The sequence below is a fragment of the Ovis aries genome, chromosome 14 (assembly GCF_016772045.2).
Source record: "Ovis aries strain OAR_USU_Benz2616 breed Rambouillet chromosome 14, ARS-UI_Ramb_v3.0, whole genome shotgun sequence".
NCBI classification, from domain to species: Eukaryota; Metazoa; Chordata; class Mammalia; order Artiodactyla; family Bovidae; genus Ovis; species Ovis aries.
In genome coordinates, this window is record NC_056067.1 from 59,014,714 (window position 1) to 59,025,252 (window position 10,539).

At 37.6% G+C, this 10,539-nt stretch overlaps 1 protein-coding gene across 25 annotated transcripts in view; it reads left to right on the top strand.

Annotated features, from left to right (window-relative positions):
* Positions 1–9,797, top strand: part of LOC114112673 (zinc finger protein 665-like) — a 54,957-nt gene extending 45,160 nt beyond the window's left edge. For all 25 annotated transcript variants that reach the window (XM_060398953.1, XM_060398945.1, XM_060398940.1 and 22 more), the window contains one exon: positions 6,519–9,797. In XM_060398953.1, the coding sequence (XP_060254936.1) occupies positions 6,519–8,965 (2,447 nt within the window). In that variant the 3' untranslated portion in view covers positions 8,966–9,797. The remainder of the gene's footprint in view (positions 1–6,518) is intronic.
* Positions 9,798–10,539: the final 742 nt, after the last annotated feature.

Consider the following 10,539-nt stretch of genomic DNA (forward strand, 5'->3'; position numbering starts at 1 on the left):
TTATTCTGGTGAGTTTATTTTGTGAATAAGTTCATTTGTATCATTTATTTCATTTCAACATATAATATCCTATGATATTTGTCTTTCTCTGTCTGATTTCACTTAGAATAATCCCTAAGTCTGTCTATATTGCTACAAAAGGCATAACTTCATTGTGTCTTATGCTGTGGAGGTGGCAACCCACTCCAGTGTTCTTGCCTGGAGAATTTCATGGACAGGGGAGGCTGGCAGCTGCAGGTCATGGGGTCTTAAAGAGTTGGACATGGCTGAGCTACTTTCACTTCACAATATTCCCTGTATATATGTACCACATATTCTTTATCCCTTTGTCTGTCAGTGAACATTTAGGTTGCTGCCGTGTTTTGGCTGGTATAAATAGTGCTCCTAAAAACATTGGGGTGCATGTATCATTTTGAATTCGTTTTCATCCTTTCTGGATATATGCCCAGGATTGGAATTGCTGCTTCATGTGATAGCTCTATTTTTAGTTCTTTATGGAACCTCCATGCTATTCTCCCAAGTGGCAGTACCAATTTATGTTCCTTCCAACAGTGTAGGAGGGTTCTCTTTTCTCCACACCCTCTCAAGCATTTATTGTTTGTAGACTTTTGGATGGTGGTCATTCTGACCAGTGTGAGGTGATACATTTTTGTGGTTTTGATTTGCATTTCTCTCTTAAGTAGAGACATCAAACATCTTTTCAGGTGACTGTTGGCCATCTGTTTGTCTCCTTTGGAGAAGTATCTGTTTTGATCTTCTGCCCAGTTCTTGACTGGGTTGTTTGTTTGTTGGTTTGTTTTGATATGAAGCTGTATGAACTGTTTGTATATTTTGGAAATAAATCCCTTATAGATAGCATCATTTGCATAGTCTCCTAGTGCAAAAGTTGAATTTTTGTTCTTTTTGTTTGGTTTCCTTTGCTTTGCAAGAAGGTTTTAAATTTAATTAGGTCTCATTTGTTTGATTTTGCTTTTATTACCATGACTCTAAGAGATAGATTCAAAAAAATTTTGCTGACATTTATGTCAGTGTTTTGCATTTGTTTTCCACTATGAATTTTAAAGTATCTGGTCTTGCATTTAGATGTTTCACACATTTTGAGTTTATTTTTGTGTGTGGTGTTAGAGAATGTTGGAATTTCATTCTTTTCCATGTAACTATCCATTTATCCCAGCATCACTTATTAAAGAGACTTCTGCATTCTATATTCTTTCCTCCTTTGTTATAGAATAATTGACTCTAAGTAAGTTGGCTTATTTCTGGGTTTTCTGTCCTGTTCTACTGATGTGTGTTTCTGTTTTGTGCCATCATCATACCACTTCCGTGGTGACTCAGATGGTAAAGCCATCTGCCTACAATGCAGGAGACCCAGGTTCAGTCCCTGGGTCAGGAAGATCTGCTCGAGAAGGAAATGGCAACCCACTTCAGTATTCTTGCCTGGAGAATCCCATGGACAGAGGAACCTCTAGTCTACAGTCGATGGGGTCACAAAAAGTTGGACATGACTGAGCGACTTCACTTTCACTTTGTTGACTGTGAGTTGGTAGTATAGTCTGAAACTCAGGGAACATGATTCCTCCAGCTCTGTTCTTCTTTCTCAAGATCATTTTAGATATCAGAGTCTTTTGTATTTTGGTACAAAGTAAGTTTTTCTTTGTTTTATGAAATATGTCATTGTTAATTTGAGAAGGGTTGCATTGACTATGTAGATTGCCTTGGATAGTATGGTCATTGTGACAGTGTCACTTTTTTCAGTCCAAGAACATGGTATATGTTTGTCCCATCTGTTTATGTCATCTTTGGTATCAGTCATCAGCATCTTATAGTTTTATGAGTACAGTTCTTTTGACTTTTTAGGTAAGTTTATTCCTTAGAATTGTATTCTTTTCTCTGAGATGGTGAATGGGATTGTTTCATTAATTTCACTTTCTGATGTATCATTATTAGTGCATAGAAATGCAGCAGTTTTCTATATATTTTGTATCCAGCAAGTTTACTCTGTTCATTGATGAGGTCTAGTAGTCATCTGATGGCATCTTCGGGATTTTCTGTGTGTAGCATCATAGTGACAGTTTTACTTCTCCTTTATATTTTTTTACCTTGAATACTTTTATTTCCTTTTCTTTTCTGATTGTTGTGGCTAGGACTTCCAAAAATATGTTGAATAAAAGTGGCAATAGTAAACATTCTTGTCTTATTCATGTTGTTAAGGGGAGTGCTTTCAGTTTTTCCCTGCTGAGTATGATGTTAGCTGTGTGCTTGCCATATACAGTCTTAATTATGTTGAGGTAGGGGCCATCTGTGCTGACTTTCTGAAGGGTTTTCATCAAATGGCACTTGAATTTTGTCAGAACCTTTTCTGCGTCTATTGATGATCATATGGTTTTTAGTCTTCAACTGTTACTGTGATGTATCATAGTGATTAACTTGTGGATATTGAGAAATCTTGCATCCCTGCAATAAATCCCACTTGATCATGGTATGATCCTTTCATGTCCTTTAATGTATTAGTAACTGTTTGAATCTGCTCTTTTGAACTCAGGGAAGGTCTAGGAGAATAAAGCCTTTTTCTACAGAAAAGAGTTGGATGCCTCGGAAAGGCTTTTGTAACTGGGAAGGTCTTCCAGAGTCAGTGTCAATCCCTCCTTTCCTTTGATACTCCTCGATCTTGAGATGACCATGTGTGGAAGAAGAAACGAAGTAAATGTCCAATAGAGAGGTTAATCCTACTTGGCAGAGGAACCCAGGTTTAGATAGCCTTTTCCTGGATTTTCCTTCTGATTTCTGCTAATGAGATTCTTACACAATATCCTGGAATATTGTGTATGCTTTTCTTGAATATAAGCATTCCATTGTAAGTTACAAAATCAGAGTTGGATACATTACATTGTAAATAGTATAACAGGTATTATCCTGCTTTCTCTATATATCATAATCACTTTTAAAACCTCTCTTGTTTCTGTCCCATACCCATAGTATAATGCCCATAAACTTGCTGAACCAGTTGTTTTCTTTTAAGGTCAGTATATTAGTTTGCGCTCTCAGTTATTTTCACAAAGACATGCAGTCACAAGCTGGTATCTGGCATAAACCTGTGTACCCTATGCTCTACGCAGACCCTTTCTTAGTCCTGACCAGTCCTCACATAGTACCTTGATATGGATGGAAACATTGTTCTTACCTATCACATCCCTCCACCTTCTACATACTCTCACTGTAAAGATAATCTCTGATCATTTATTGAACACGTTTCTCAGGACATGACCTAAATCACTCTGTGCATCCATGATGGCTCACAACCCATTTCGAGATGGGATGGTTGAATAATAGTTAAACAGACTTCTTTTGTCTTGTATCTTCCTTGATATTTTCCTTCTAAGTTTCTTGTATTATTTTTTGAAATATTTTCTAGTCTATTCATTTGTTGGGTGGTCATGTTTACAAATAATTTTTTTCAGTTGTCCCTGTAGGTTCAGATTCATATCCTGGGTCTCTTACCACTTTGTGGGCCAATTGGGTGTGTCTTCTGCTCTGATTAGAGAAAAACATGTTAATTTACCTCAAGCCTTTTAAAGCAAATTAGTGCTGTCAGTAGTACATGTTTTATAGTAAATACTCAAAATTTATTTGTTTTAAAAAAAGGTAATATCTATATTCTGTCATGTTCTTTATGATACGACTTTATCTACATTATATCTTTTTTAAAATATAAATTTAATTATTTTCATTGGAGGTTAATTACTTTACAATATTGTATTGGTTTTGCCATATGTCAACATGAGTCCACCACAGGTATACATGTGTTCCCCATCCTGAAGTCCGCTCCCTCCCCGCTCCCCATACCATCCCCCTGGGTCATCCCAGTGCACCAGCCCCAAGCATCCAGTATCATGCATCAAACCTGGACTGGCGATTCGTTTCATATATGATATTATACATGTTTCAATGCCATTCTCCCAAATCATCCCCCCCTTTCCCTCTCCCACAGAGTCCAAAAGCCTATTCTATACATCTGTGTCTCTTTTGCTGTCTCGCATACAGGGTTATCATTACCATCTTTCTAAATTCCATATATTGCTTTAGTATATTGTATTGTTGTTTTTCTTTCTGGCTTACTTCACTCTGTATAATAGGCTTCAGTTTCATCCACCTCATTAGAACTGATTCAAATGACTTCTTTTTAATGGCTGAGTAATACTCCATTGTGTATGTACCACAGCCTTCTTATCTATTCATGTGCTTATGGACATCTAGGTTGCTTCCATGTCCTGGCTATCATAAACAGTGCTGCGATGAACACTGGGGTACACGTGTCTCTTTCAATTCTGGTTTGCTTGGTGTGTATGACCAGCAGTGGGATTGCTGGGTCATAAAGCAGTTCTATTTCCATTTTTTTTAAGGAATCTCCACACTGTTCTCCATAGTGGCTGTACTAGTTTGCATTCCCACCAACAGTGTAACAGGATTCCCTTATCTCCACACCCTCTCTAGCATTTATTGCTTGTAGACTTTTGGATCACAGCCATTCTGACTGGCGTGAAATTGTACCTCATTGTGGTTTTGATTTGCATTTCTCTGAGAATGAGTGGTGTTGAGCGTCTTTTCATGTGTTTGTTAGCCATCTGTATGTCCTCTTTGGAGAAATGTCTATTTAGTTCTTTGGCCCATTTTTTGATTGGGTCGTTTATTTTTCTGGAACTAAGCTGCAGGAGTTGCTTGTATATTTTTGAAATTGGTTGTTTGTCAGTTGCTTCATTTGCTACTATTTTCTCCCATTCTGAAGGCTGTCTTTTCACCTTACTTATAGTTTCCTTTGTTGTGCAGAAGTTTTTAAGTTTAATTAGGTCCCATTTGTTTAGTTTTGCTTTTATTTCCAATATTCTGGGAGGTGGGTCATAGAGGATCCTGCTGTGATGTATGTCGGAGAGTGTTTTGCGTACGTTCTCCTCTAGGAGTTTTATAGTTTCTGGTCATCTGTTTAGATCTTTAATCCATTTGGAATTTATTTTTGTGTATGGTGTTAGAAAGTGATCTGGTTTCTTTCTTTTACAAGTGGTGACCAGTTTTCCCAGCACTACTTGTTAAAGAGATTGTCTTTAATCCATTGTATATTCTTGCCTCCTTTGTCAAAGATAAGGTGTCTATAGGTGCATGGATTTATCTCTGGGCTTTCTATTTTGCTCCATTGATCTATATATCTGTCTTTGTGCCAGTACCATACTGTCTTGATGACTGTGGCTTTGTAGTAGAGCCTGAAGTCAGGCAGGTTGATTCCTCCAGTTCCATTCTTCTTTCTCAAGATTGCTTTGGCTATTTGAGGTTTTTTTTTTTGTATTCCCATACAAATTGTGAAATTATTTGTTCTAGCTCTACAGTATATTTTCTTAAAATTTTATTTATTTTTTAATTGAAGGATAATGGCTTTACCAAATTTTGTTTTCTGTCAAACCTCAACTACATTATATCTTGTATGCATTTCACTTGCAACATTTTTCAGCAATATTGTGTCTGACCTTAGTCAATAAATACACAAAGCACTCACTTTTTATTTATTATATTTTGGTGCCATTAAACTAGGTCATTAAGAATAGTGCATGGCTAGAGATTAGCCTTGCTTGGTGGCTCAGTGGTAAAGAATTCACCCTTTAATGCAGAAGATGCAGGTTTGATCCCTGAGTCAGGAAGATCCCATGGAGAAGGAAATGGCAACCCACTCCACTATTCTAGCCTGGGAAATCCTATGGACAGTGGAGTCCGGTTCACTACAGTCCACAGTGTGGCAAAGAGGCAAACACGACTGAGCGACTGAACAACAACATAGGTGGGGGTTGCATTGTTTATTGGCTGTTAGAAAACCGGTGAATATTTTACGTCTTAATTTATGTGTCATTTACAGATGATGGTCTTTTAGCGTGTATTCTGCAATACAGCTGACACATACCACTTGTTAACATTATAAAATGCCTTTTCTTTTTGGGTACATAGTTCTATAGCAGATTTAAAAAACTATGTTGTTTCAAAAAATTGTTTTAATGATATTCTTCATTTTCTTTTTTTTTTTAATTGTAAACAACCAATTATGAAAAGTTAATTATTAGTTGTGTAAGCTTGGTTTTGGATTACTTACTGTTAAAATATATATTATATGTTTTGGAATTTATGTACAGTAAGTTTGCAGAATACAATGATAGTGTAATATTTTGTTTTCAATTTGAGACAGCTGTTGATTGATACGTTCCTAAGGGTTCTGGTAGAAAAACACTCTGAGAGTTGGCGTAAGATTGTCCAATGTCAGTGTTTGGCATATGGTTTTTAAAACTAGGCTACCTTAACAGTGAATTTATGTTATGCTTTCTTAAGTTAAGAATTCTATTCCTTTAGTGTTTCTAAAGACTTAAGGTGATCATTGTGGTGTTTCATAACTTGATGTATTACTTTTGGTGTAATATATATTCAACATGAAACATTAATTTTGAATTATTGTGAGCAGGATACCTATGATTCTTTTTATCTTGTAGATATCTCTCCTATACATGTGATGAAGCATTTACAACCCAAAGCGAACAGTGATAAACGAGAAACATTCCAAACATTGATGCTGGGAAGCCCTGAAAGCTGTGAAATCAAACATTTTCATCTTTGGGAAAGTCAGGAAAATATGTGTGACTTTGAGTGTCAGGGGAGAGATGACAAAAGAAACTACAAAGGCACACCTGTAAGCCTTAATGGAAATGTGCCTGATGGAAGAGATTCGCATGATAGAAAGGATGCAGGCATCAAGCCCTTTGGAAAGAGGTTTGGATTTAACTTTCAGGATAAACTGCAGATGTTTCAAACTGGCAGGATAATTTCTGAATATAATCAAGTTAAAAGTTCTGTCAACAACAGTTTCTCATTTTCACCAGTTCAAAGAATTCCTCCTTGTGTCCAAACCAGTGTTTCTAATATATATGAGAATGATTTTATGAATCCTTCAGGAATAACACAAGAACTCAAAGCACACAGGGAAAAACCTTACAAATGTGATGAGTGTGGCAAGGCCTTTACTCACAGCTCACACCTCAAGAGACATAAGAAAATTCATACAGGAAAGAAATTATTTAAATGTGATATATGTGATAAAGTCTTCAGCCAAAATTCAAATCTTTCTCGTCATCAGAGGGTTCATACTGGAGAGAAACGTTACAAATGTGAAGAGTGTGGCAAGGCCTTTCGTGAAAAGTCAACCCTTTTAAGGCATCAGACAGTTCATACTGGTGAGAAACCTTACAAATGTGATGAGTGTGGCAAGTCCTTTTGTGTAAAGTCAACCCTTTTAGGTCATCGGACAGTTCATACTGGAGAGAAACCTTACAAATGTGATGAGTGTGGCACGGCCTTTCGTCTAAAGTCAAACCTTTTAAGTCATCAGACAGTTCATACTGGAGAGAAACCTTACAAATGTGATGAGTGTGACAAGGCCTTTGCTCACAGCTCAGTCCTCAAGAGTCATAAGAACATTCATACTGGAAAGAAATTATTTAAATGTGACACATGTGACAAAGTCTTCAGCCAAAATTCAAACCTTGCTCGTCATCAGAGGGTTCATACTGGAGAGAAACGTTACAAATGTGATGAGTGTGGCAAGGCCTTTCGTGTAAAGTCAACCCTTTTAAGGCATCAGACAATTCATACTGGAGAGAAACCTTACAAATGTGAGGAGTGTGGCACAGCCTTTCGTGTAAAGTCAACCCTTTTAAGTCATCAGACAGTTCATACTGGTGAGAAACCTCACAAATGTAATCAGTGTGGCATAGCCTTTCGTCTAAAGTCAACCCTTTTAAGTCATCAGACAGTTCATACTGGAGAGAAACCTTACAAATGTGATGAGTGTGGCATGGCCTTTCGTGTAAAGTCAAACCTTTTAAGTCATCAGACAGTTCATACTGGTGAGAAACCATACAAATGTGATGAGTGTGGCAAGGCCTTTCGCCTAAAGGTAACCCTTTTAAGTCATCAGACAGTTCATACTGGAGAGAAACCTTACAGATGTGATCAGTGTGGCACGGCCTTTCGTGTAAAGTCAAGCCTTTTAAGTCATCAGACAGTTCATACTGGAGAGAAACGTTACAAATGTGATGAGTGTGGCAAGGCCTTTTGTGTAAAGTCAACCCTTTTAAGTCATCAGACAGTTCATACTGGAGAGAAACCTTACAAATGTGATGAGTGTGGCAAGGCCTTTTGTGTAAAGTCAACCCTTTTAAGTCATCAGACAGTTCATACTGGTGAGAAACCTTACAAATGTGCTGAGTGTGGCAAGGCCTTTCGTCTAAAGTCAATCCTTTTACGGCATCAGACAGTTCATACTGGAGAGAAACCTTACAAATGTGATGAGTGTGGCAAGGCCTTTCGTGTAAAGTCAACCCTTTTAAGTCATCAGACAGTTCATACTGGAGAGAAACCTTACAAATGTGCTGAGTGTGGCAAGGCCTTTGCTCAGAGCTCACACCTCAGGAAACATAAGAAAATTCATACAGGAAAGAAATTATTTAAATGTGATATATGTGACAAACTCTTCAGCCAAAATTCAACCCTTTTAAGTCATCAGACAGTTCATACTGGAGAGAAACCTTGTGATGAGTGTGGCAAGGCCTTTACTGACAGCTCATACCTCAGGAGACATAAGAAAATTCATACAGGAAAGAAATTATTTAAATGTAATATATGTGACAAAGTCTTCAGGCGAAATTCAAAGCTTGCTCGTCTTCAGACGGTTCATACTGGAGAGAAACCATACAAATGTGATGAGTGTGGCAAGGCCTTTCGTCTAAAGTCAACCCTTTTAAGGCATCAGACAGTTCATGCTGGAGAGAAACGTTACAAATGTGATGAGTGTGGTGAGGCCTTTCGTGAAAAATCAACCCTTTTAAGTCATCAGATAGTTCATACTGGTGAGAAATCTTACAAATGTGATGAGTGTGGATAAGTCTTCGGTCAAAAACCACATTTTCAACTTCACTGGAGAATTCATACTGGAGAGAGACCTTTCAGATGTAATGAGTGTGGCAAGTTCTTCAGTCAAAATTCACACCTTACAAAACACTGGAGAATACATGTAGAGAAACCTTTCAAATGTTTCGAGTGTGGAAAATCCTTTTCTCAGGTTTCAGCACTCACTAAACATCAGAAAATCCATACATGAGAGCAACTCATGTGAATGTGGTATATGGTAGAAGTTTTCAAAATTCACACCCTACAGTTGCTCAGAGAATTCATCCTACTGAGAAACCATACAAATATCATGAGTGTGGCAACATCTTAGGCTTTATGAGAAAATTCTTACTGGATAGAAGCCAGATATATATGTATGTATTAGTCAGGTCTTTAGAACGTGAATTCATTCTAGAAAGATTCCTCACCAATTTCACAAATGTTAAAAATAATAATAATAATAACCCTATCCTCACATCTCACCAGTAGTATCAGAGTATTTATCCTGGAGAAAACATACAGCAATGTAACGTGTGTGGCAAGGATCTTACCCAAAAGTCACAAGATAGGAACGTAGGAGAGCCATACTTCCCAGACTCAGTGGTTGTGGCAAATCCTTTACCTTTTTCTCTATATGTATTCTTTGATGACTTTAGTTCAGGTACTCAGCAACTGTAGTAAGTCCATATTTGAAGAGAAGCTATAGAAGATCTTTTCGTGTAAAAGAAACCTGAATTCTACCTCAGCAAATATGATTCTTTGGGACAGTAGTCCGCCATCTTTTTGGTTTCCTGGCTTTCTGAATAAAGTCACTATTCCTTTCCCAACAAGTAGTCTCTCAGTTTATTGGCCTGTTGTTTGGTGAGCTCTAAGAGCTTGGCTGTGGTAATACATTGATCAAATGCATTTGCTACATGCGTTTCAAGATGGTCTCTGGGAAGGAATCAGTGAGATGAAGGGATCGACTTCATTAGATACAATTCATTCACATCCATGTTCCCTGGAAAAACACACAGCCTGAATTACAAAATTCAATAGTGTGTGTGTGAATTAGCAATAGGGAGGGGAGAAAGTAACATAAAACTAGGACATGACTCATCACGGTCAGTAGGATCAGGAAGCCCTTCCGTACATAGTCCAGCCTGTTATAAAACATAATGTTCTACCAACTGACCTTGAAGAGAGTAGGCAAGATGTTAAAAGGCCTGGGCTTTTCGTAGGAGGAGAAGGGAGAGTTACCAGGGACTGATGGTGTGCTAGGAACAAAGCATAGGAATAGGGTCATATTCTCCATTGGATAGAAATAACTGTTGTATATATGATTAAAGAAAAGTTACTCTTATTTGTGGAAATTGAAGATAGAGCTGTCATGGTCTTTGTAGACCGGGACCCAAGGAATGGAGTCGATGAGAAGAAGGAAGCAGGGGACCCAAGTCTCGAGTGAAACAAGTGTGTTTTATTTGCAGAAACGCATGTTTCTATATCTTCATTCAAGGCAGCTTTAGGCAGTAAAAAAAAAATTGAGGAAAAACAAAGCCAAGCAAATAACAATCTTGAAAGGGCCAGAAA